Here is a 24,745-nt window from a genome sequence, read left to right on the forward strand (position 1 = left end):
TTTTTCCATATTTTTATATCTACAGCAATAACTTGAGATCAAAGGCAACATTATTATAAAACATTTTCATTTTTATTAAATATCAATAAACTCCACAAAATAATCACTGCCAAAATACTGTAATCCTATCTGTGTCCGTTATAAACCACAATCAACATGAAAATATACTGATTTACATTCTTACATTCAACACCTCTCTGCATACTTATACACCAAATATAAATAGACTTTGGTCCTATTCTTGGAATATTCTCTGCATTAAACCATATAGTGTCCTGCTATTAAGGAAAACATGAGGACTGCAGTGTTCCCAACTGTTATCCAGATGAATTCCAGCTCTTCTTCCTGTACAGAAGCAAGTAGGCCGTGCTGCTTCTAAAACAGTATACAAAATTATAATCAAAAACTGGAAGATGTTGCAAAGTGAATAAAGTAATAATTATTTAGCAGGTCTGTGTTTGTGTGTTGTTCTCTTTTTAAAGTGTCTGTGAAAAGATGACTAAGAATTACCCTTTATATGTGTACTGCTGCACATCCGACCATGTGACCTGAGACAAATGAATAAAAATAATTACTACACCAAATTACATATCAGTCTCAAATCTCAATATTATCTATTTCAGATCATTCTGTTTCTTGTCAGTCTCTATCTCTTACAGGTTGCACATGGTTGTCATCAGCATAGTACCAAGCCTGGTCCTGAAATGGCCTGATGTAAGCGGTGTAGTGACCAGACATAGCAGATCCTATATGAACTATTACTGCATAGAGACTGTAATGCTCACCAGCCCTGGGAGAATCATTCGCAACCTAAAACAAGCATACAACAATTCAAGCATATATTATTATTATTATTATTATCATTATTATTATTATGACTTTTATTATTGCAAAATATATACTACACATGCATTTTCTGATTGTCCTGCAGCAAAAACATCTGTGCTAAAAGTTTCAAGGAAGGTGACTTTGCTGTTGAGTTTCCTGGTGAAGCCACGATCGTTTCTGAATCTTTTCAAGTGGACACACAGAATCGGAGGCAATGAGACAAGTTTCAGTTCCTACATGAAAAAAAGAAAAAGAAAAAGAAATTCAAACAATTATTTTAAAAGGTTCATGGATATCGTGTGCTAAAATCGAGTTAAAATCTTACCTGAATTTGCCATATTACCACATAAAAACAGTAACTATAAAATCAAATTGACATTGCTTATGTTTTTATGGAATATTGCAGCATTTATTAATGATTCATGCACATCATTATTTTTAATTCATGTGCCCTCATAATCAAAATAACTTCCCCTCCCTCTTACAGCGACATCTCTGATGATGTGTTTACTGGCACGAGGGCGGGACAACCTGTCACTCACATGAGATCAACCAATAGCAACCCACAATGATCTAAACAATTCCAAGTGGACAAAATCAAGTCCCACCCTACATTTTTTTTTCCTGTTCAAGAAGCCGTTTGACTCATAATAGATAAGAAAAGATTATCGCAACTTCCGTTTCCTGTCGACTTAAAACATTTCTAAACTGTCATTACGAAATATTATATTGTTTGATAATGGCAAAAAAAAGCACACTAAAAGCACACACATGAGTGGATGGCTGCTTCTTCTCACACTGGTCACAGAACCACTCCTCACCGTCCACCAGGTTTTGAAGTTGGAAAAAGGAGTTGATGCAGCTCTCCTGAAGAACATAAGGAGAAACTATGTGTAATTTACTCAAGGTCATTTACATTACAATGTATATTACTGATGTACTGACTATCAAAACATAATTGATGAATGTTTAACTTGTTTACCAGGGTGTTTCCCCCTTCACAGATTGCCAAAGGAAGGCTGAAAAGAGAGGTGGGCATTCGCTGAACGGATGCGCAATGTGAACATTTCACCTGTGTCTCTACCTTAATCTCATAGAGACTGCGGATTTCCTGAGCCTGAAAAAGTGAAGACTTTAACATATAGAATTGAATATTCTCATTTACACAGTTCACACTTAAAGGGTTAGTTCACCCAAAAATGAAATTTCTGTCATTAATTACTCACCCTCATGTCATTCCACACCCGTAAGATCTTCGCAACACAAATTAAGATATTTTGATGAAATTCAAGATTTTTTTATTCTCCATTGAAAGCAACGAAATGGCCACATTCAATGTCCAGAAAAGTACAAAAACATCGTTAAAATAGTCAACGTGACTATGTTATGAAGCAACGAGAATACTTTTTGTGTGCAAAAACAAAACAAAAATAAACTTTATTCAACAAATTCGTCTCTCCCCTGTCATTCTGCAACGCTATTTTCATTGCAGTGCTTCCAGGTTCTACGTCCAAAAGGCGGCTCAGTATTGGCTGATACTGTTCATGTGAGCAGCACAAGGCATGCGTGTGATGCTGACAGAGGAGCCGGGCCAATAATGATCCGGCGTTCAGCCGTAAACACGGAAACGCAGCACTGCGCCAACTGTGTAACAGACTGACAGGAAAGAGGAAAAATTGTTGAATAAAGTCCTTATTTTTGTTTTGTTTTTGCACACAAAAAGTATTCTCGTCGCTTCATGACATTAAGGTTGAACCACTGTAGTCACATTGACTGTTTTAATGTTTTTACTACTTCCCTGGACCTTGAATGTGGTAATTTCGTTGCTTTCAATGGAGGATTAAAAAAAAAAAAACTCTCGGATTTCATCAAAAATATCTTAATTTGTGTTCCAAAGATGAACGAAGGTCTTACGGGTTTGGAACAACAGAGGGTGAGTAATTAATGACAGAAATTTCATTTTTGGGTGAACTAACCATTTAACAAAATCTGTACACATCTATTTTTACTACAAACCCACCAAGCAACGATCAGGCATCTGCTTCTGGATGAGATTGAGGATAATGTGGAATATTTCATCCGCATCCTGTTGAGTGTATCCTACAGCACAATGACAGAATACACTCAGAATGACACCATTTTCATAAGTATACAATTTAAGGGTGATATGATGCATACGGCGGATGGTGTGACGGTAGAGGCTGTCCAGGAAGTCTACGTGCGGATCAGGATGTGATACATCCCTCATGGCTAGCAGGGTGTTCTTCAAATGCAGTGGGATGTTACTCCGTTCGATTCTATCTGATGGATTCCATCTTTAAACGACAGGCATTAAAAAAACAATAAAAAATTAGCATTTGTTATTATTGGTAGTTTGCAAGTGTGCAGCATATATTTAACCGATAATAGAGCTTTACTTGTTCAGTATGTCCAGTAGTTCAGTGGTGGCAGAAAAGGACTGAAGCAAAGCATTAACACAGCAGGATAGACTGTCGTTGAAAAGGCCTCTCACTTGTGAAACATCAGATCATAGATAATTTTGTTAGTTACAGCATTCGTTTCAGCATTTACATCAAAAAAATGGTTCAGGAGAGGAGACCGAATTACAGTAGTTCTCAGAACAGCTAATGCAGCGTTTAGGGTCGTTCACACAGAACACTACTTTTCCATTGTTTTTCAATGTAAACAAGCGCTAAACATAGACAGACGTCTTTAACCTTTACGCTGGCATCTTTTGCAGCTTCTTGTGCATGAAAACGCGGAGCTCAAGTTAAAATAAGTTCAACTTCAAAGAAGAAGAAGAAAAAAAGTTATCTCGCGTTTTTAACAGCAAATGAAATTCAATTGTTTTTTTAGTGTAGCTTAATTATGTTTTAATTAAAAATCTCTGCTGATTTACCATAATTCCTGGAATAGCTCCATGATCTGGATCGGCTGTATAGTCCATAATATGCCATTTTACTCCAGAACTCTCCCATTCACAGACACACAGTATATAGCCGCAAAAGCTTCTCGGTGCTGTGTCTATGGAAACCTGATTTTTTTGACAAAGTCAGCGTTAAACTGCGCATTAGTTTATTGAAAACTGAACTAAGCTTACGCAGTATTTTATTTACCTTCCTCAAGATACGTCAGCTCCCGGTTAACTCGTAGCATAACAATCAGTTTCACAGAGTTTCATTTAGACATAAACAGAAACGGCTGATTTTACTTTCAGTTTCAATTCACGCGTCAGTTTCGTCACAGATACGAAACTCATACGCGGTTTACAATACATGATTAGGTAACATTTTAAAACACATTTTTGGTAACACACTTTACAACAAGTTCCGATTATTTAATGTTAGTTAACTAACAATGAGCTCTAAACATGTTACAGTATTTATTTTACAGTATTTTATAGTATCGTACAGTTGTTTACGCTAGTTAATAAAAATACAATTGTTATTTCTTGCTAGCTCAGGTACATTAAATAATATTAACAGATGCAACGTTTGATTTTAATATATTATGTTGAAGTTAATCTTAACTAAGATTAAATGCTTTAGAAGCTAGTTCATGTAGTTAAATAATGTATGGTAAAGTGTTACCCAATTATTATTAACAAACATTATTTAATCACTAACACATTTTAAAAATCAATAGAAAGATCAGGCAATTCGAATACACATTTTAGATAAAGTCTATTTATATTTTAATGTACATAAACCTTTGATAATTTAATAAAAGAACACTTTAAAATAAAACTTGTAATTATTTCAAGTCTCAACCAAAGTCCCTTTAAGATTCTATAGTCTTTGTCTCAACTGTGTCTGTTCACTAAATTTGCATACTGTATCTGCAGCACAATTACAGATGCACATGAACTCATACATTCACATATACAGTTTATTACATAATATCTGCGTAAAATATTACTTTACAGGATCCTGTCCAGTTTAAACAGGCTATAAGTACTATCTTCTATAGTCAATGATTTATCTATAACTATATTCACCAACAATTGATGTCCATAGCAAACACGGGATCTATAAGTATTACAATTTTGGGCAGCACCATTTTCTCGCAGTTCAACTCCAGTAAAACTCTTAACTTCTGTTGCTAGCTCTGTAATAAGGTCCAAACATGGTGTTCCACGTCTGCTGAAGGAGTCCGTGCAGGCGGAGCAGCCATGGGAAAGCTGAAGGAAGAGCTGAGAGCGGAGAATTATTACAGTACAGGCTATAGTCCATCATTATCAGAGTAATTATTAAGTATGCACTGCATAAAGAAGGGCCTCTTACCTGGGTCCATACGGACGAGAAGAAGATACAGCAACATTAACGCCAGAAAAACTCTGCGCAGAGAGATGGATCTAATTCTCACACTGGCTACTGAGAGACTTCTGTATAACAGCCTCATTATAGAAGTTAGACGCTGGGTGGATCTATCTGTCAATAACACAATGTTGAATCCATTATTTGCTGTAATATTCTACATTAAAAATTAATTATATAGTTTGAATCTAAATATATTGCACAGAATTTGATACATACAGAGCATTTTGACTCCAAACAAATGAAAGAAAGTCACCTTGTTTTGAAGCACTAGTTGTTGCCACCCCTTCTACAGATTCAGGATTTGAATTGGACGATGCTGCATTTTTCTCATTTTGAATGTCTACTAAACTACGGGCTGCTTGTCTCTGTTCATCACTGAATGCCACCCGACCCACATCGCTCTCCAGCATTTCCAGAGCTTCAGTCATGTGACCCATCGGCACCAGTATGTGGAGAAAATACAGCTCAGCCACAGTGCTGAACCCTGATTGGCTCATGTTACCAAAGCAGTGCAGCCAATCACAGACCGCATCCTTCATCACAGCCCGTTCATCCACTTTCACATAGAGTAGAATGCTGTGAAACACATTTAATCTACATTAGGTGTGATGTAGTGGTGCTTCACCCACATTGAAAGTGCTATTTAATGTTATTTGTGAGATTAAATGGGAGATTCTTCTCACCACATTTGAATAATCTTGGCAGGAATTTTCTCTGTTTCGCCATACTGCTGCAAAACCCATGACAGAACTCCACGCCACTGATTGAGCTCAGCCAGTGCCTGAATCCCCACTATAGTCAAAGCTGCTTTCAGTTCTGCATACTTGAAGCTGTGGGGACAAGATTTAGTATGAGATTTGAGATGGTAATAGCTGGTAACAGTCAGTTTAACTGGTTAGTAACTGATTACATCAGTAATCAGATTCCAAAGTTCCAAAATTAAGTACTTGCGATTAGATTACATTTTAAAATACTCTAATCAGAATACAGTTACTTTTTTATTGATTACATAATTACATGTAATTCTCACAACGACATTCATTGATTCTCCCCATTACTTCTTTTTGAATGTGATTAATCGTTTGACAGTACTAAATAAATAATAAAATTAAGTTCAAGTTTCTCTGATATCGGTTAATGGTCACATGACAAGTAGGTAAACCAATAAAATATTTTTTAAAAATAGTTTTAATAATTGTTTTATTTTGCTCCATGCAGTTCCTTTACGAATCCCAGTCTGGGAAACCCTGATGTAATGTAATATTTAATGCACTTCACTTTTGTTGATAACAAAGAATGGAATATATTTTCTTTATCTTTTGTAATTTTATATCAACATGGTAGGCTGCAGGATTATGCTATTCAAATCAATGTGATAAACAAGTTAGGTCAAATGTAATCTAAAAGTATGTAATGTAATGGATTGCGTTAATAACTACAATTTTTGTCATGTAATTTGAAATCAGACTACAATTTGTAAATAATTTACCCAGCGGTGCTCACCAGTTTTCCTCCTGTTCTGCAGAAGGTCCCAAACTCTCAAGTCCTTTCTCGCAGGTGTCCAGAGCAGCCTGAAAGTCTTTCTTTACCATTAAATATTCAACGGCAGCATCCACCCGAGCGGCAAAGGGACAGGCGGGTGGACTGATCAGCCGAACCGAGGCCGAACCACGACCGCCCGCCAGAGACACGGACGAACTGCTCCTCATAACGGACTGCTATTGAGTTTTTAGTGCATTACAGACTTAATGTCGAAATAAGAAATGATTTGGAATAATCTAAATCTAAATACTCAATGTCATTAATTCATTTAAACACTACACGTGGATCATATCAATTCTGTAAACAAAAGCAGTATCACAGCACCACTTCCGTAATCGACGACTAGGAAAATGCCCGTCAAATTAAAAGTTCACTACTGAAAAGTTAAAAGTCGACAAAAAAAAACCAACAAAAAAAAACCAACTAATAATAATTATATAAAAAATTACATAAAATCCATCGATCTATCTTTTAATTAAAGGGGTCACAACTTGGATTTTTTAAAATTATTTTAATATGTTCCTTGATCTATTTTTAAGGGGCGGCTCCTTTACGGCTTGTCAGTAAACGGCCACTGTTATGACTGGCTAACGTCATTAATAGGAAACAGTATCAACGGCCACTCACTATTGCACTTGTGTGTTTTGAAAATGTTCTTTCATTCTTCCATTTGTCTTGTTGTCCACAAACTCAAGTGCGTGGAGCATGTCAGAAATTGAACGCACATCTGTATACTGTATCCAGTGTAGACAGCGTCAGTAATTATAATGGGTTCTATCTGATTTTGATGCAACACGACGCTCACATCCAGTGTAGACAAATGTCTGCCATTAAGCGACTGAATGCCAGTGGGCAGGGCCTATAGTGTGATTATGTATAACTATTCATCAACGTCTTGCTCTGGGGGCAGTCATATACAAATTTATTTGTCGTACATTATCGACAATATCAAAACGAGCCGTTTTTTGGAGCTTGATTATATAAATGCTTTGTTTATAATGAGAACTTTTTAAGCTATTAAACTTACAGGATGTTTTAATGGTACAAAGACTTCTTACATGTCAAAAGTTTTCTCATGTCATGACCCCTTTAAATTTCAAAACTGTGAAATGTCACAAATGCAAGTATGGGAATTATATAGTAACCATTTTTTTTTTTTTTTTTTTAAAGAAAAATCTAAATATTTTACAGTTCATATTTTGATATCTGTTGTATATTTTATAAATAAATGAGACTTTTTCTTTTAACAAAATATTTATAATATAAAAATATTAAAGATTTTTTTCCTTGCACACACAAATGTATACAAATGCCCTTTGGAAAATAAATTTAAGTACATAATTCACTGATGTCCAAGAGAATACAAAGGTGCTTCCATTAAATAAGGCTGGGGATGTCAAAATTACATCTTTAATCCTTAATTTCCAAAGTGTTCATATATTAAATTATCTCAGTTGTAAGTCACCATTTCCTAAATCTTTTCAACTCAGTATTGACTACAAAACAAATCACTTCTTTTTTTTTTTTACTGTTTCAATTAACTTTTTATCGTTTCGTTTAAGTTTATATCCACTCATTGGTAACTTCTGCATCTGTCAGAAGAAGCTGACCTCTGTCAATCAATAATTTCATCAGCCCTTTTCTTCGTCTCCATGTTACCCTCAGCCCATAGTCTTTCTCAGGCGTGTCCTTCACCAGGATACTTGTGTTCTCGGTTCGTGGAGGAGTTTTTGCCTGGTTTGGGGAGAAAAGGAGATGTTGAACATTGGTTGGAGAATTGCTGGAACAATGTGGCATTTCTGGCGTCTCTACATTTGGTGGTTCTGGAACTATGCTTGTGTTGGGGGTGTGAATGGAATCTTTATTCATTCCATTTCCATTTTTGCGGAATGGCGGATTCTTTGAAACGTCTGTACGACTGGAGGTAGCAGTTGTAACACGTGCAGCCATCTTCCTCTCTACCCCTTTTCGAGGAACCCGAGTTCTTCTTGAGGTTTCTTGAAGCTCCTTGCGATGATTGTCCGAAGAAACGAGCCTATCATTCTTCGTCCATGAACTATGAAGGTTTTCACGGCCTGTGGTTGCTCCAAAGGATAAGGGAGTATATTTGCAGACCCTTGTTTTTCTTGTCTGAGGTAAACCCAAAACTGACACCTTGTTTGACATTTTCATAGCCGCCTGGTTAGCTCTCTTCCCTCGACTAACCGTTGTGGTCTCAATTGAATTAAACTGTGGAGACACCTATAAACAAAGAATATGCATCAGTTTATAAAAAGTCTTCACTCAGTACATAAAAGTAAGAGTCGCAAAGCATACACATACCCAAGAGGTATATGGTGCACCACTTTGCCGTTGCTTTTCTGATATGAATGACCTGGGATGAATGGCACTCCGTAGTTGTGGTCCATACTCGTGCTTTGGTCCATTGATGGGCGCCTCTACAAACAACAGCTGAGACTTGTGTGGGTTCAACAGTCTCTTCTTATGTGAAGTGCGTGGCATTTAGAAGTCATGATATGCTGAATGAAATGAAAACAAGATTTTGTTTTGACAGTGCAATACAATGTCAAGGAGGGAGAAAACCATTTTGTAAGACAGATACTGACTAATGACACATTCAGGGGCATTAAAAGCCTTTAAACTCATGCAAAACGTCTTATCTAATCTAATCTAGTATGTTTTATGCATTGTCTCTCGACATATAGCCTAGTTAATGATGGTGGTTGCAGTACTATTAACTATATAAAGTTCGCACGTGAATAAAATACATGGCATGCAACGAAACCTTAGCCGATACTCACGCATCGCTTTGTATTTCTTCTCATTAGCATTGTATTTTTTCTTTGGACCGTGTAATTTAACAAAGAGATTGATAAACCGTCTGCGTGCGATTTGTGAGAAAGTTCATCCCCCATTCACTCAGTCCTGTCCCTCCAACAGAACTAGCAACGGCTTGAATGCTAGTTAGCCTAATAATGGAATACCACAAGAGGCGGTTCTTAGTGGCCCGGGCGTTGTTTTGATTGGCAGAGAGATTGGATCAGTCCAAATAATATTATATTTTAACTATTTATTTATTTTTATTTTATTTTTTTCCATTATTACTTTTTTTATCAGTGCGTAAAATATTGACCAAATATTGATAAGATGTCGACCAAAAATAAATCAGACTACATAAACTGTGTTACTTTTCTCAGCGCATTTCTCAACGGACCAATCACATTCAATTGTGATGATCGAATTACGCTTTTTTAAAATTGTCGTAGCAGGTTTCCATCTTAGTAATGTTGTAGAAATTCATAAAAATGTTAAACGTTTCCATAGATGAAAATTGGAGAATTTGTATTTCGGAGCCGCCGATCGCCCCCTAAAGGAATATAACTTACTGCACCCCAGAAAACAGCAACACTCGACACTCGACGGCTCCGCCCGTGCGTATTCTCTATTGGGCACAGCGTGATCACGTGACAGCGCTGTACCGCTCTGCGCCAAAATTCAAAATCTCACCAAATCCGCACAAGAGTCTCCGGAGTCTTTCATTTACCCCCATCAAAATACATTTTATCACTCAACACTGCCAGATTAACGCGAATAAACCACCGTCTGCACGGCTGAGATGATATGAAGGTTTGATCCGCTTCGTATTATTTGATATGTGTCTTATTTTTAATGAATTAAACAGTAGGTGTACAGTAGGCTAGTAGTTGGGTAGATAAGTTACTAGGCCGCATGTCAGATAATAAAGGAAGATCGTTTATACTTTAATAATTAATTTTATTAATTATATCTATTCCTTTTAAGACAATAACGATCTTTAATGTGTTTTAAAACGACGATCAAAACGAATAGAAATAAATATTAAAATAAAAGCAAATTATTTTACAGACCTGCACTGCACAAAAACTTTTGTTTCTAAATAATCTGTCATCATCATGATAATAACAACAATACAATACATCAGATTGAAAGTAATCAGTTTGTAACGGTATTTTATATTCTAGAACTAAATTCGTCATTTAAGAGTCGTTGGACAAAAAAAGTCGTTTTATCAACAGACTTTCTTATCGGTACATTTTGGCATGATCTGCAAATATTTAAGATACTTTTATATATTTTATATGCACACATTTGTTTTGACACTTAATCTGCTTTTGATTCAAGATTGATTATTATTTTGTTGTTTGTATTGCTGTTTGTTCTTTGTTGATTACTCTTCGCGCAGCTGTTGCGAAGCTATTATATATAATATCGAGTATTTCCTACATACACTGTATTTTGGATAAAAAACTTATTACATTTTATGTGTTTTATGTTGTTAGACAGACATCAGACAGGCCCATTTGCTGTGAGCAAACAATGAGAGAGAGCCCGAGGAGACCCATCATCCTGAAGAGGAGGAAGCTGCCATTTCAGAAGAGTGAATCTGATGTAGGTTGTGATGAGGCGGACGGGCCGCGCTCCCAGACCACCCTGACCCCGACCCCATCCACCGCCCGCTGCTTCCCCGATGGCATCCGTGTCATGGACCACCCCACCATGCCGGACACACAGGTGGTGGTGATACCGAAAGCAGCTGATCTGCAGAGTGTCATCAGCGCCTTGACGGCCAAAGGGAAGGAGTGCGGCCCTCAGGGCCGAAACAAGTTCATCCTGCTTAGTGGCAGCACCAGTTTAGAGGAGAGCAAAACCCTTGGGTGTTTTTCTACAGAACCTGGGGCTGATCTTGGGAAAGGTGAGGGATGTGGCTCAGAGCATGTTTGCAAGTTATTAATGTTATGAGTAATGTAAGATGAATGTTTTTCTGAAATGTTGTTCACCCATGACAGTAGTGAAAAAGAGACTGAGTGCTACCCACTTGATGACAGTCTGACGAACATCCAGTGGCTGGGAAAAATGAGCTCTGATGGACTCGGACCAGAGTCGAACCAAAAATGCCCCAGCAAGGACAATCCAAGTGATTGTAATCAGGTACACAACGTTAAAGTCGGCATGAAATGAAAATCTATTTTCTAAATGCATGTTATCTTATTGTGAATAATTAATCTATGCATTTTTTTTTTAAATGTATCACATTTTAAAAATGTTTTATTGAGTATTATGAAAAAGTTTTGAATAAACAATTTTAAAGGGTTAGTTCACCCAAAAATGAAAATTCTGTCATTACTCACCCTCATGTCGTTCCAAAACCGTAAAACCTTTGTTTATCTTCGAAACACAAATGAAGATCTTTTAAATTAAATCTGAGAGCTTTTTGTCCCTCCATTGACAGCCTACAGAACAGAAAGTTAGTAAAGACATCATTAAAATAATCCATGTGACTCCAGCGGTTTAACCTCAGGTTTATGAAGTGTCACGAGTGCTTTGTTTGCGTAAAAAAAACAACATAATTTACCACTTGATTTACAAAATATTAATTTGCATCATGCATTCAAGCAACAATGTCTGCTCTTGCGTCAACACAACGCGACGTATGCAGAACTTCTCCAATCATTTAGTCCACTTAAACCCCGCCCCTGCAAGCTCATTTTCAAGTGCCACGCCCACATCTCAAAATCCAGTCAACAATCAATGCATTGAACCAAGTCCCGCCCCTAAATTTGTTTTATTTCGATTATCCGTTACAATCAGATGTATGCCACAATACGGAAGAAAAAGATTTTGTAGGGGTGTAACAATATATTGTCACAATATATCACAATACAACAATGTGACAATATGTATTGTGTATAATTTACTCAAAATTAAAGTTTAGACATTTAATTTGTCAACAAATATATTATCTTGGTGCATCAATTATAGTAAACCCAGAATGTCACACATTTTAGCTTCCATGTTTAAAAATTATTATTAATAAATTAAAAATAAAATGCATAATTTCATAAAATACAATATTTAAAACTTTTTTTAATGTATTTAGTCTGGGACAGAGTGTGTAATATGATTCTGTATTTTTAGCTAAGCAGAATCATGAATATTTCTATTGTGGTGTCACCAAATTTAGCTTAAATTAACAGTTTTCACTTTTTGTTAACTGTTTACAATATGTGTTAGAAGTAATAACTTTTTTTTTGTTTTTTTGTATAAAATTGTTTGTTTCTTTCCTCTTCAGCAGCCCAAAGGTCCAGAAAAGGAGAAGGACCCTCAGTCTGAGAGACCCCCATATTCCTACATGGCAATGATCCAGTTTGCTATCAACAGCAAAAATAATAGACACATGACCCTGAAGGAAATTTACAATTGGATCGAAGACCATTTTCCGTACTTCAGAAATGTCGCAAAACCCGGATGGAAGGTAGCGTGTAAAGTGAATACATTTTTAGTTCAGACAAATCTCTGATGTATGATTTCTGAGAGTGATTTGTTTCAATTTTTTATTAGAATTCCATACGTCATAATCTCTCACTGCATGACATGTTTGTCCGTGAGACATCTCCTGATGGCAAGATCTCCTACTGGACGATTCGACCGGAAGCAAACCGCTGTCTTACTTTGGACCAGGTCTACAAGGTGTGTCTTAATACAAATCACACTCTCGCTTCATTATATCCCACTCACTTACAGTGCTGCTTTGTCCATATGCGATTTCATGCTTCAAATGTGGTCATCTCTCATTTCCTGGCTCATCCCACAGCCTTTGGTTGACCCAGTGACCCCCACTTGCCCTCAGATCACACAAGTTGGTAATCATCAAGTAAGATTCACTTTCCTACTTTAATTCATCCTCTCACTGGCAGATCGACAGGGACCAGCCTTTCTACTTCTACAGGAATCAGTTATTTTATTTCAGGGAGATTCAGACAGACAGAAGGAAGCATGTTCAGCTCAAGATCATCGCTTGTTTTGTTCCTTTAATCATCTATGAGTCCTCAGAAAGGCAGACAGGATTGACGCCATAGTTATTTTGAATGTCACACTTCGTACAAATCTAAACAAAGCCTCTTTCTTCCCTTAGCAACAGAAAAGAGGTCCTCCGGAGGTGAAGAAAACAATACCCGCCGCAGGTGGCACAGGTGAGTGTTAGGCTGGTTGAGAGAGATGAATGTCTCAGAGCGCATGAGTCTGTTTCCTGACGATTGTTTATCTCCGCTTGCCCTTAGAGAGGAAGATGAAGCCTCTTCTGCCTCGGACTGACTCATACCTGGTTCCCATCCAGCTTCCTCTGGGTCAGTCACTCTTCCTGCCCTCGTCCAGTCCCATGTCTCTTGCCACTCCTCCGCACACTCAAAGCACTTCCACTCCCAGCTCTAGCAGTGTGAACAAGAGGGTCCGGATTGCTCCTAAGGTAAAACCTAAATGTTTATGTGTGTGTGTGCCTGTGTGTGAGAGAGAGAGATTTGGAGTAGGATTTACTTTGAAACAATTTTCATTCAGAAATTGCTATTAAATTTCTCAAATAAACAGCAAGTAACACATTGAATTAAATGGGAAATTTTAAAATAAACATGAAAGACTAAAATAGGAGTTTCTGATAAAACATATCTTTTTTTGTATTTATAATTTTGAAAATCATTTATACTACATATAGTGTGAATTCAGGGTGATTAGGACACTTTTTGCCATGGAGATGAATTGGAAAAAGTGTCCCAATCAACCTGAATTTGCCCTATATATATATATATATATATATATATATATATATATATATATATATATATATATATATATATATATATATATATGTGTGCAGTTTGCTCCATCTGAAAGCACTGCGGGTTTGAGTCGCTTATAACGTGTATTTAAAAAAGCAACATGCGTCAAACATCTTTCCAAACATGAGAAGCATTTATAAACCTCTTGTCCAACAAAAGATAACATTTAAAGTCCCCCTGTAGTAAATAATTTTACCCCTTAAAACTCATCTTTGATCACCAAAATTACATATTTAAACTTTTTTTCCTGTGAAAAAAATTCTTAATGCCTTAAAATAGCTCTACACCCTTGCCTCATTTAATATACACAGATCTATGAATATGATAATTAGAAAAATATACCTTGATTGGTTACAAGGTAGTTTGTGACATCAGAAACACCTGCGATTTCAAACCAGGGTTTGAGACTGTCTTTGGTTTACTGCAGTTTTAAAGAGAAAATACTCAGCAAAGGTGTTGACTTATGAATTTGCACATGGTTTGTCTTAACACCAGATAGACATATGAACAACATTAAAAACTTGATTTTCACCACAGGGGGACTTTAATAACATGTTTTTACTCCAAACTCACTTCATAACGTCAGTTGAGTGTTTGAAAACACCCTTCTGTAAGGTGATGTGGCTTCTTACGCAGAATAAGGCACAAAACATATTATTTCATGGTATTCTATACAGTGATAAAGGCTATTTCGGTTAGCATTGAAATATAATTATACTTTATTATCATGAAAATACTCGAAGGCTCGAAGAACTCAGATAAACCATATATTGTCATAGTCGTGTGTTTATCAGTCATGTTTAATCAATCAAAGCATTTCAATCTTCTGTTTGTTCAGCTACAGCAATAGTATGATCCACATAGGGATTTCCTGGAATGACGTGCATTATATTGTACTTCTTCGGGGCATATTTGGAGTTTTGTGCACGAAAGCGCCCTCTGACTTTCAGAAGGAGCAGCATTTACCACTGATCACAGAGCTGTGCTTCACTGAGAAGCTGTGCATAAAATAATCGTAGCCTTTGCCAAATTGTGTATGGTTTAATTTCGATTAATCATGCAGCCCTAATATATACAGTGCAAATCGATATTCTAATCTTTTTTTTTTTTTCAAACACATTTTACCAATTCCAAACCACATCAATGAGCATTTCTTAAATGCCTTAAAGGAACACTCCACTTTTTTTGAAAATAGGCTCATTTTCCAACTCCCCTAGACTTAAACAGTTGAGTTTTACCGTTTTCGAATCCATTCAGCCGATCTCCGGGTCTGGCGGTACCACTTTTAGCATAGCTTAGCATAGCTGCGTAATAGCATTGCGCCTGCTGCACCAGCAAAGTTCCTCGATTATTACGCCGGAACGAGAGTGTAGTTCCTAGCCATATTGGCCTAGAAAACTGCAACTTTTCATTTTCCGTCGGTCTTGGTACACGATGTAACTACAGAAGTGTCAAGTTTTAAATAGGAAAAATATCGAAACTCTTTGGTCATTTTTGTGCGAGATGCTAACGGTCTAATCAGATTCAATGAACTATGCTAAGCTATGCTAAAAGTGGTTCCGCCAGACCCGGAGATCGGCTGAATGGATTCGAAAACGGTAAAACTCAACTGTTTAACTCTAGGGGAGTTGGAAAATGAGCCTATTTTCAAAAAAAGTGGAGTGTTCTTTTAAATGGTTGATGTTAGTTCAGAATTATTTTATCCAGCAGAGAATTCATTTTTTGAGCAAAGCAGTGTTTAACGCTTATGTGTCATGTAAGGTCTCGCAGAGTGACGTGAGCTCGGTGATGCTGTGTAATCCTGCCTCTCAGGAGATAAAGGAGGAGCCTGTGTGTGTGTCTCTGACTCCTGAGGCGTCCGAAGCCCCTCCCCCCAAAACCAGACGACGAGAAAACAGCAGCTCTCGCCGCAAACAGCGCCTGGTCCTGCCAGCCACCGAGGAACCTGTCCTGCTCTACCCCGACAGCACTCTTTTCGACTCGGGCGTGGTCTCCGACGTTTCCACCTTCCAAGACACTCGGGAGGCGGAGCCTGATCCAGAGCCCCTGCCCTCCTGTAAACCGGACTTGGACAGCCCGAATAGAGAATACACTTTTAAAACACCCATCAAGAGCAGCCACCCTTCCTCATCTACTCCCAGCAAACCACCCACAGTGCTGGAGCCCTGGAGGATCACTCCCGTCGGGAAGGGAGGCGTGCTGGACTTCAGCCCCATCCGAACGCCCAGTGGGCCACAGCTCACCCCACAACGGCATGAACACACGCCTTTCAGTTTCAACAGCACACCCTTCAAGGAGCTGCCACTTTTCAACTCCCCCCGAGAGCTTCTCACCTGTGCACGACGCTCTCCGAGACGCTCCACTCCGGCCTGCTCAAGAGAGCTGCTGCAGGTGGGCGTCGCCAACCGCTCTCTCACAGAAGGGCTCGTCCTGGACACCATGAACGACAGCTTGAGTAAAATTCTAGTGGATATCAGCTTCTCCGGCCTGGAGGATGATGATCTCAGCATGGGGAACATCAGCTGGTCCCAGTTTATCCCGGAGCTGAAGTGACTCCTGACTCCCTTTATCTGAGCTGCTCAACTTTCTTCACTGCCTTTGATTCTTATTGATCTATTCTATTTTTATAAGTATTTTCTTAATTTCTCTGCTGACAAGTGTCGCTATTTCACTGCCTTTTACTGTACGTGTTTGTGTTTTGGATGTGTAGGCCTTTATTGCTTTATTCGCGAGCAAAACTGTTAGTGACGAATGTACTTAGATATAATTAATTTGCACAAGTTGTAATATATAAATGTGGGTGTGTGAGAGAGTGTGTGTATTATAAGTAAGTGGACATACAGATTTAACAGATTAATTAATTTACACTACCCAACTTTACAGTATTTCTTTGTTTTGGAATGATTTTGAACACCTTGGTATAGCCAGATGGACTGATGGTAAAAATTACACACAAAAGGAGATTTTTATGAGAATTTGGGGTGTAAAATAAAACTGTATGGAAAACCTCTCATTCGTTCTCTCAGAATGAAGGGTTGTTAGTTAATTGCAGATGGTCGTGTAAGTGTTGCACTTTTTTACTCTTTTAGAATTTACCAGTCGATCAGCTGGAGTATCAAGCTGTTTATAACATCCCTTAATGTGTGTTTTCATGGTTACAAGCATGTTGGAATAGTGACTCATCTCTGCTGCTGCTGCTGCTTCTCTGCATTCATGTATTTTTGCTATTAAGAACAATTTCAGACACTTGTGTTCTGGATGTTGGATATGACCAAGATGAGCATTCAAAGAGACTTGTGTATTACAAAGTTTTTATTGTTCATTTACATATAGAGCGATTAGTGAGCATGCACAGAGTTCGTATGCTTAAAAGACTACCATCAAATGTAGCTGTTAACTCATGTCACATTATATTGTATTCCTCCAGTGTAAAAAAAAAAAAAATACAAAAATACAAAACTACACAGTTGACGGAGTTATGGTGTTAAAATGTCTGAACATATAAGAGCATTAGGAATGACATACTATATCCTAAAGTATAATAGTACATTCATGCACAGACATTTGAAAATCTCTCACTGTCAGTACCAAGTGCCTTGATACTTGGTTTCTGTAAGATTTCAAAGCCATGTACTAATCAACTCTGACATTTCTCAACAGTGTACCTTTTGGTAACATCAAATGTCCCATTCAGATCCCCTGCCATTGAAAAAAACATAATAGGACATGTTTTGTGATTCTTTTGAAGACCGTATTGAAATGTTTAAGTTGTTGTCTACCGGGCTTTTCACTGATCTATGAAAACATGCTTTGACCAGAAACTCCAAATGTCGTTTCCAACAAAGCTTACAATTTGGTTTCTCTTCCTATTGTACTTATTTCTTCAGAATAAAGGGATACATTAAAAATGCTTTAAATGGGAATTAGAAAAATCCAGGGCATTTTTAATTCCTGTCTTTGACTCTGACTTTAATAAAACTAAAATTGTTCTGAAGAAAATGTGAGTGGTGCTTGACCCAATTGATAGGGTGCCAAGATGTTGCTATGCAGTTGCTACACTCTAAAAGATGAAGGTTCTTTATTGGCATCAGTGGGTTCATGAACAACCTTAAACAGACATGGAATCTTTACATTTCACAAAAGGTTATTTATAGTGGAAAAATGTAATTCTCATTAATAAAATTCTTCAAACTAAGAAAATAGTAGTTCTTTTAAAGGGTTATTTCACCTAAAAACGAAATACTCACCCTCATGTCGGTCCTAAGACTTAAGAGTCCATGTAACTACCACTTTGAAGCTTCAAAAACTTCATAAAGAGATTGTAAAACTAATCCATATAAATTGAGCGGTTATTCCAAATTTTCTGAAGAGGCTCGCTCTCTTTATATGATAAACATTTAATTTAGGCTTTTATTCACATAAACATTCATCAACTCACACATCAGTTGTGGTAAACGGAAGTTCAAGCATGTTTGCTTGACATGCGAGAACCAATGAGGTTCATTCTCGTACATCAAGCAAGTACAGTTGAGTTTGCTGATCAATATTATATGTGATTTCAAAGCCTAATAAAGTGATCAAGTCTCTTCAGAAAATTTGGACTAAACCGCTCGATTCATATGGATTAGTTTTACGATCTTTATCTGAACTTTTTGAAGCAACAAAGTGGTAGTGGCCTGGACTGTCAAAGGAGGGACAGATCTTCATTAAAATATCTTCATTTGTGTTTCGAAGATGAACAAGTCTTACAGGTTTGGAATGAGATGAGAGTGAGTAATTGATGACAATTTTTTTCGTTTTTGAGTAAACTAACCCTTGAAGAACTGATCACTTGATCTACACAAAATAGTTCTTCTATGGCATCACTGCGAAAACCCCTATTGAATCCTTTGTTTTTAAGAGTAGGGTGGTGAGGGGTTGGTTCAAATAAGCAATAGTAATAGCAAGCCTTTGACACCACATCTGTTAGCATGAATTTAGCTGGTGTTTGGTGATGCTCCATCAGTAGGTCTGAACTTCCTGCTGAGACACTTCCAGAAGAATCTGCAGCTGCTGACTGAAATAATCTGCACATAATGAAGTTTAGGTCAGTGATTGGAGCCTTGACTGATCCCAGGAATAATACTGTAGAATCATTTCTACTTCTATTGCAATGAATGTTTAGCTAATGGATTCAATACATAAAAGTGCTTTGCAGTACTTACAGAAGGCTTTTTTCCAGCGTCCAGGTATGTATGACTTTTTGACTGTCAGGTAATACACAGGTATTCCTGAAATCGTGAGGGCACAGCTGCCCCCCGTGTTCCAGGGGTCCGAATACAAGGACAGGCCCACGATGAAAAAACACACTATGGTAAAGACCACTGCAACTGCTATAGGGACCTGAACACAATGTTTAATCAACTCAATGACAAATTCCTACTAATATATTAAGTAATAAGCCTTATAAATGGACCTTGAATGGTCTGGGATGTTCTGGAAATCTGTAGCGGTGGATGATCATTCCCAAGGTCGCCAAGGCAATGAAGAGCCAACGGGAGAACGACGCAAAGTTGATCAGTTGAAAGATCTCTCCTCTCGTCAACATGATGATCACCAGAGGATACTGCAAACATCAGGAGAACTAACCCTTCAAGAACTGTTCACAGAAATATTTGGGGAACCAAAAAGGGCTCTTCTATGGCATTGCTATGAAAACCCCCTTTTTTTTGGAACCTTTATTTTTGAAAGTGTACTCAGCACTGGATGTGACTGTACCAGAAAAAGCACGGCTGGCAGTGGTGTTTTTCTGCGAATATGGATCATGGAGAAGATAGCCGGAAAGTGACCCTCTCTGGCTCCCACGAACAACATCCTGCAGAAACAGAGTTACAAAATATTAACCTTTCAAAGTCAAAGCTATTACAAATATAAAACTTCTTTTGCCTTCAGGTTTCTGAGGTCCTTACCTGGGTGAACCAAAAAAACCTCCATTAAGAGCTCCAAGGCAGGAAAGAGCAACTAATAATGGTATTGCTGGAGCTACACCCTGCAGAGCCCGACCTGCAAATGTCTGCAAATGCATTTAGGACAGCACAGTCATGACATTTACTCTCCAAACTAGATCCTGTAATACTCATCTCCAAAGTCTGCGGTCCACCACTACTAACCACTGCCACGGCATCCGACATCAGTAACTCATCTGCGGTCATCATTGTGTAGTAAGCCACATTGACCAGCACGTAACACACGGTAACGGTCACCATGGAGAAAATGATGGCCAATGGAATGGTTCTAACAAGAATATATGAGAAAGGAATCTTAATTGTCTTTATATATTTATAAAAACATTCTGTCAAGTTAACAATTTAGCAATGCAAGAAGTTCTGAATACCTGTTGGGGTTAATTACCTCTTCGGTTATGAAATTTAAATAAAACCTGTAAGCAAAAACACCTTTACATTATTTTTTAAATCCCTTCCTTTTGATTTTTAGATATTTGGAACTGATAATACCCACCATCCGCCATATGCATAAAGACCTGAATAAAAGGCCAAAGGAAGTTTGGTCAGAGATAAAGAATCAATGTCAAAGGCATTCTGGAAATTTTCAGTTTTCCCTGAAACATAAAAAACAAACAAAAAAAAGTCAGTTTCCTTTCTCTCTTCTCATGCATTTGTGTCTGTTTTGACCCATAAGAGATACATAAAAAAATCTTTAAAAACACAGTTTGTTGTATGGGAACTAAACTTTGGAAATGTGTCAATTAAGACTATCAAAATACCAGGGTTATAATTATAACTGAACCTAAATCCATAGAAAAAAAAAATGTTTGTTACTTGAAATAAAATAAACGTTAACTGAAATCAAATAGAATATATATATAAAAAAACGTAAACTTATTTTATTTCAGCTTGTTGCAAGTTTAATTTGATGCACTAAAAAAATAAAACTGAAATAAAAAATCTTTTTCATTTAAAAATCCATTTAGAATTTACAAAAAAAAAAAAAAAAAAGTGTCAGTTTTTTTTTTTCTGTGTTCGGATTCATTTTGACCCGGATAAGGATTTATACATGATGTTATGCAGACTTTTTTTTAATCTATAAGATTTGTCTTAAAATTATCTTTACAAATTAACTTAGTCCCTTTCCCATATCTCACACACACTTTGAGACTGAATTTTGCTAATAATTGTGAATATGCATGCCTACTGAAAATTTGAAAACATTTTTTTCATCTGAAAGTGAAAGTTTATGCAAGTAAAATGAATAGATTTTTTTTGAAAACATTCCAATGTCTGAATAATATATTGATACAACAGCATGTGATTCTTACCATTGGCCAGAGCCATGATGCCCGGGATGATAATCAGAATCAGAGCAAACATCTTGATGAAGGTCAGCGAGACCTGCGTACGAGCTGCCATAGACACACTCCAGCAGTTCACTGCCACCACAAATGCTATAGGTAGAATAGTTTACAGTTTTACAACATAATTTGTAACCTTTTTGACAGTTTTACTTAACTAAACAGTAAGTAATCCACTCCCGATCGCCACTCACTGACTCCCAGCATGCTGACGATTTTGACCAGAGCTGTCGGAGCGACACACGGCAAGAAAAACGGCTCCACTACATAACGGCCAAAAGCCAGAGACACATAGGAGGCCACTGCAGGTCTGAAATGACATTTTGAATGAACTTTAACAATTCGCTGAACACAATGAAACACTGTAAGCGCACACACACACCTGATGAATATGAACTCAGTCCACAGTCGCAGGAAGGCAGGCAGGGGCCCCAGAGTCTCCAACAGGTAGGTGTAATGGCCCCCTGATTTAGTAAAGCTTGTCCCCAGCTCAGCATAGCACAGAGCACCTGATGTGAACATGCAATATTTCAAAACTGCTTTAAACTTATCCATGGGAGAGCTAAAAGTCAAAATAGTATACACAGCCAGTGTATAAGCACCGAAGACATTCCTCACCAAATGTGGAGAGGACGCCACACAAAGTCCAGACCAGCAGGGACAATCCCACACTGCCCGAATTCATCAATACGCCTTTGGGGGCGATGAAGATGCCGCTGCCCACCACAGTGCCAATGATGAAGGAAATGGATGGCAGCAGGCCTATCGTCCTCCTGAGATGAACTGCATCATCCTTCATGGTTTTTTTGCTACCTTCATCTGACACATTATCAGTGGCGGGAGCTCTTTTAGAGACCCCCATCTCTTAGTGGCCAATTCAGATCTTCACAAAGAGTACATACATAATTTGCACAAATACCAAAAGCGAAGCTTTAAATCACAGTAAACAAACAACAAGTGTTACAATTTATTTCGATGGTCCACTTTAGACATTCTAAGTAACTTTGCAACTATATGTCAACTAACTCTGAATTAACCCTCAATTTGACCCGTTTTGATTTTTGAGTTGTCGGAAATATCAGTTAACCTGTTTTTTTTTCTTGAAATTTTGTGACTTTTTCTCATTTAGAGTCATGAACATGCAACGTTTCAACACACTGATGTGTTTTGACATATACACTCAAAATTACTATTATGTTTGTGATGATCCGCATAATGTTTTAAGGCAACTGTACAGACCCAAAATAATATAATTTCTTGGGTATATTTTGTTGTTTTAGTTTTTGAACTACCCTATGAAGCTAAAAAAGGAGCTTTTCCCCACTTATTTTAATACACAGTTATTTCAAGCCACATATGGTAAAAATTAGCTATCAATTATTTTTTCAATCCATCTGGAATACAATTAAACCATGTTGTTTTTCTTGAAATTTTGCGACTTTTTCTCATTTAGGGTCATGAACATGCATGCAAAGTTTCAACACACTGATGTGTTGTGAAATGTGCATACAGAAATTTTATATGATCTTGCTGTTCTTGGGTCAATTTATTTCATAGTGTGATTTTTGGGGAATTGTATTGAATCCAATTAGGGTCAATTCGACCTGGACCATACAGGCTGTGACCAGAAATCGAACAGTGCATGAGGGTTAAAGTATTAGTAGACTGTTAGTTGTTTGAAGTTGGGGTTAGTAGAATAAGTTGTCATGTACTTGCAAAGTTACTTATAGTCATTAGAATTAATGTTGGGGGATCATCACAATAAAGTTAGCAGATATTAAGCAGACAGACTACTAATACTCTATATGAGAGTTAGTTGACCATCGAAATAAAGTGTTACCACAACAAGAAACATTTGCAGATTTTCAAAGTGATACCAATCTGCCGAAGACATTGGTAAATATTTCAAATACAAATGCAAATCTTCATTTATGTAAAATGTGAGACCTATTAATCATTTTGTTCTACTCACCAGTCAGAATCAGAGGTAATGAATAGCTAAGAAGTAAGACCAGTATACTTTTCTCATTTGCTCTTTATGCCGCTTGTTTTGCACCTCCTTTCAAGCAGAGTAACCCTGGAAACTGACCATCCAGTTCAGAGCTCAGGCAAGAAACAAAGCCAGCAGTCTTCCCCAGATTCATCAACACGAGTAATTAAAGCCTTTTAGACGGGAAAAGCCATGTGCCATTGTGCTCCGTATGTACAGTTTGTGCACAGCGGGACGCAGGAATCTACCATGAGGACCTCCTCTTCGTGTTGAAGCAGCTGCAAAGTTCAAACATCTTGTGAACATTAACATAAAAAACAAACAAAAAATGATTACAGATTACAGCTAATTTTGTTAAGTCTACCAAACAGATTACTGAAAGTCCTTTCAGAGCATGCTATAGAGTCTTAGTTTGTGTGTGTGAGGGGTCAGTCCTCACTGAGGGGGAGCTTAACAGTAAACTGTTATTTGGCCAGGCGTCACCAATTTTCTCTCTCCTGGTTCTGTGTCTGGCTGTCTGCTTCGTTCCGTCATGTGTGTTAAACTCTCTCTCAAACCATGAAGGGCCCCTCTTATGTTCTTTTGTACATGTGGCAACGGGCATCATCCTAATAAGAGACAGACATAAACAGTGCAGAGGCATTTGAGAAGTGCTGAAATGGAAACAAAGTTACAACATCTGCAGCAACATGTTTTCTGAGCATGTTTACACAGCTGAACTCCAAAAAACAAAACAAACAAACAAAAATCTAGAGCCGAATATATATAATAAAACATAATTATATTTACAAAATAATAAAATATTGACATAATATTAAATATAATATAATTAATAATAATATAGTATAATGTATTTTAATTTATTTAATATTTATTATATCTGTGATTGGAACTCTTATTTAGAAATACTGTTATTATGATAAACCTCAGTATCTCAGGAATAAGAATGAACATTCTAAATTAACACATACTGCAAGCTTTTAATATAATTATTACAGATTGACTTTGATCTTTGATTGGGTTAAACCGATTTGGTTAAAATATGCAAATAGTTCCTTTTTACGTCAGG

General features: G+C 37.3%; 5 protein-coding genes across 7 annotated transcripts; 1 reads left to right on the forward strand and 4 right to left on the reverse strand.

The window, feature by feature from the left end:
- Positions 1 to 54: 54 nt before the first annotated feature.
- On the reverse strand, positions 55 to 4,284 carry usp18 (ubiquitin specific peptidase 18). Of its 3 annotated transcripts, XM_051890017.1 has the most exons (11): positions 3,945 to 4,284; positions 3,728 to 3,862; positions 3,246 to 3,339; positions 3,007 to 3,143; positions 2,849 to 2,928; positions 1,811 to 1,945; positions 1,600 to 1,695; positions 912 to 1,061; positions 658 to 810; positions 511 to 548; positions 55 to 375 (listed from the first exon to the last, which is right to left on the reverse strand). In XM_051890017.1, exons 2-11 carry the CDS (start codon positions 3,804 to 3,806, stop codon positions 318 to 320), a joined length of 1,020 nt encoding a protein of 339 aa, XP_051745977.1. In that variant the 5' UTR covers positions 3,807 to 3,862; positions 3,945 to 4,284; the 3' UTR covers positions 55 to 317. The 3 variants fall into 3 exon arrangements, with proteins under 3 accessions (XP_051745977.1, XP_051745978.1, XP_051745979.1); XM_051890018.1 differs by lacking the exon at positions 3,728 to 3,862; XM_051890019.1 differs by lacking the exon at positions 3,246 to 3,339 and having other exon boundaries at positions 3,728 to 4,284.
- A 418-nt stretch (positions 4,285 to 4,702) lies between these two features.
- Positions 4,703 to 7,041, reverse strand: pex26 (peroxisomal biogenesis factor 26). Its single transcript, XM_051890020.1, has 5 exons — positions 6,651 to 7,041; positions 5,831 to 5,977; positions 5,401 to 5,723; positions 5,112 to 5,258; positions 4,703 to 5,020 (listed from the first exon to the last, which is right to left on the reverse strand). Exons 1-5 carry the CDS (start codon positions 6,854 to 6,856, stop codon positions 4,917 to 4,919), a joined length of 927 nt encoding a protein of 308 aa, XP_051745980.1. The 5' UTR covers positions 6,857 to 7,041; the 3' UTR covers positions 4,703 to 4,916.
- A 1,042-nt stretch (positions 7,042 to 8,083) lies between these two features.
- Positions 8,084 to 9,959, reverse strand: rhno1 (RAD9-HUS1-RAD1 interacting nuclear orphan 1). The gene is made up of 3 exons (XM_051890021.1): positions 9,491 to 9,959; positions 9,012 to 9,208; positions 8,084 to 8,930 (listed from the first exon to the last, which is right to left on the reverse strand). Exons 2-3 carry the CDS (start codon positions 9,189 to 9,191, stop codon positions 8,253 to 8,255), a joined length of 858 nt encoding a protein of 285 aa, XP_051745981.1. The 5' UTR covers positions 9,192 to 9,208; positions 9,491 to 9,959; the 3' UTR covers positions 8,084 to 8,252.
- A 193-nt stretch (positions 9,960 to 10,152) lies between these two features.
- On the forward strand, positions 10,153 to 17,797 carry foxm1 (forkhead box M1). The gene is given in 9 exon segments (XM_051890026.1): positions 10,153 to 10,316; positions 11,013 to 11,430; positions 11,527 to 11,657; positions 12,799 to 12,981; positions 13,068 to 13,196; positions 13,321 to 13,380; positions 13,642 to 13,699; positions 13,787 to 13,971; positions 16,100 to 17,797. Coding segments are annotated over 9 exon segments (1,962 nt in total). The 5' UTR covers positions 10,153 to 10,310; the 3' UTR covers positions 16,892 to 17,797.
- On the reverse strand, positions 17,633 to 24,124 carry si:ch73-352p4.8 (cystine/glutamate transporter). Its single transcript, XM_051890015.1, has 13 exons — positions 23,659 to 24,124; positions 22,305 to 22,569; positions 22,069 to 22,195; positions 21,881 to 21,996; positions 21,654 to 21,779; positions 20,837 to 20,936; positions 20,712 to 20,756; positions 20,488 to 20,611; positions 20,287 to 20,390; positions 20,096 to 20,192; positions 19,794 to 19,943; positions 19,543 to 19,720; positions 17,633 to 19,404 (listed from the first exon to the last, which is right to left on the reverse strand). Exons 2-13 carry the CDS (start codon positions 22,546 to 22,548, stop codon positions 19,340 to 19,342), a joined length of 1,476 nt encoding a protein of 491 aa, XP_051745975.1. The 5' UTR covers positions 22,549 to 22,569; positions 23,659 to 24,124; the 3' UTR covers positions 17,633 to 19,339.
- Positions 24,125 to 24,745: the final 621 nt, after the last annotated feature.

The sequence above is a fragment of the Ctenopharyngodon idella genome, chromosome 4 (genome assembly GCF_019924925.1).
Source record: "Ctenopharyngodon idella isolate HZGC_01 chromosome 4, HZGC01, whole genome shotgun sequence".
Classification (NCBI taxonomy): domain Eukaryota; kingdom Metazoa; phylum Chordata; class Actinopteri; order Cypriniformes; family Xenocyprididae; genus Ctenopharyngodon; species Ctenopharyngodon idella.

What these genes read in the sequence shown, in the direction of transcription:
- pex26 (XM_051890020.1), bottom strand. Translation starts at nt 6,856, where the DNA reads ATGAGGAGCAGTTCGTCCGTGTCTCTGGCGGGCGGTCGTGGTTCGGCC. An exon ending in GCAGAACAGGAGGAAAACTG is followed by an intron (nt 5,978 to 6,650) that starts GTGAGCACCGCT and finishes TTGTCCCCACAG; the next exon opens with CTTCAAGTATGCAGAACTGA. An exon ending in GCCAAGATTATTCAAATGTG is followed by an intron (nt 5,724 to 5,830) that starts GTGAGAAGAATC and finishes TGTGTTTCACAG; the next exon opens with CATTCTACTCTATGTGAAAG.
- rhno1 (XM_051890021.1), bottom strand. Translation starts at nt 9,191, where the DNA reads ATGCCACGCACTTCACATAAGAAGAGACTGTTGAACCCACACAAGTCT. An exon ending in GTGCACCATATACCTCTTGG is followed by an intron (nt 8,931 to 9,011) that starts GTATGTGTATGC and finishes CTTTGTTTATAG; the next exon opens with GTGTCTCCACAGTTTAATTC.
- usp18 (XM_051890017.1), bottom strand. Translation starts at nt 3,806, where the DNA reads ATGGGAGAGTTCTGGAGTAAAATGGCATATTATGGACTATACAGCCGA. An exon ending in CTACTGGACATACTGAACAA is followed by an intron (nt 3,144 to 3,245) that starts GTAAAGCTCTAT and finishes TGTCGTTTAAAG; the next exon opens with ATGGAATCCATCAGATAGAA. An exon ending in GTGAAGGGGGAAACACCCTG is followed by an intron (nt 1,696 to 1,810) that starts GTAAACAAGTTA and finishes TATGTTCTTCAG; the next exon opens with GAGAGCTGCATCAACTCCTT.
- si:ch73-352p4.8 (XM_051890015.1), bottom strand. Translation starts at nt 22,548, where the DNA reads ATGGGGGTCTCTAAAAGAGCTCCCGCCACTGATAATGTGTCAGATGAA. An exon ending in GAGGTAATTAACCCCAACAG is followed by an intron (nt 20,612 to 20,711) that starts GTATTCAGAACT and finishes TATTCTTGTTAG; the next exon opens with AACCATTCCATTGGCCATCA. An exon ending in AACATCCCAGACCATTCAAG is followed by an intron (nt 19,721 to 19,793) that starts GTCCATTTATAA and finishes CATTGTGTTCAG; the next exon opens with GTCCCTATAGCAGTTGCAGT.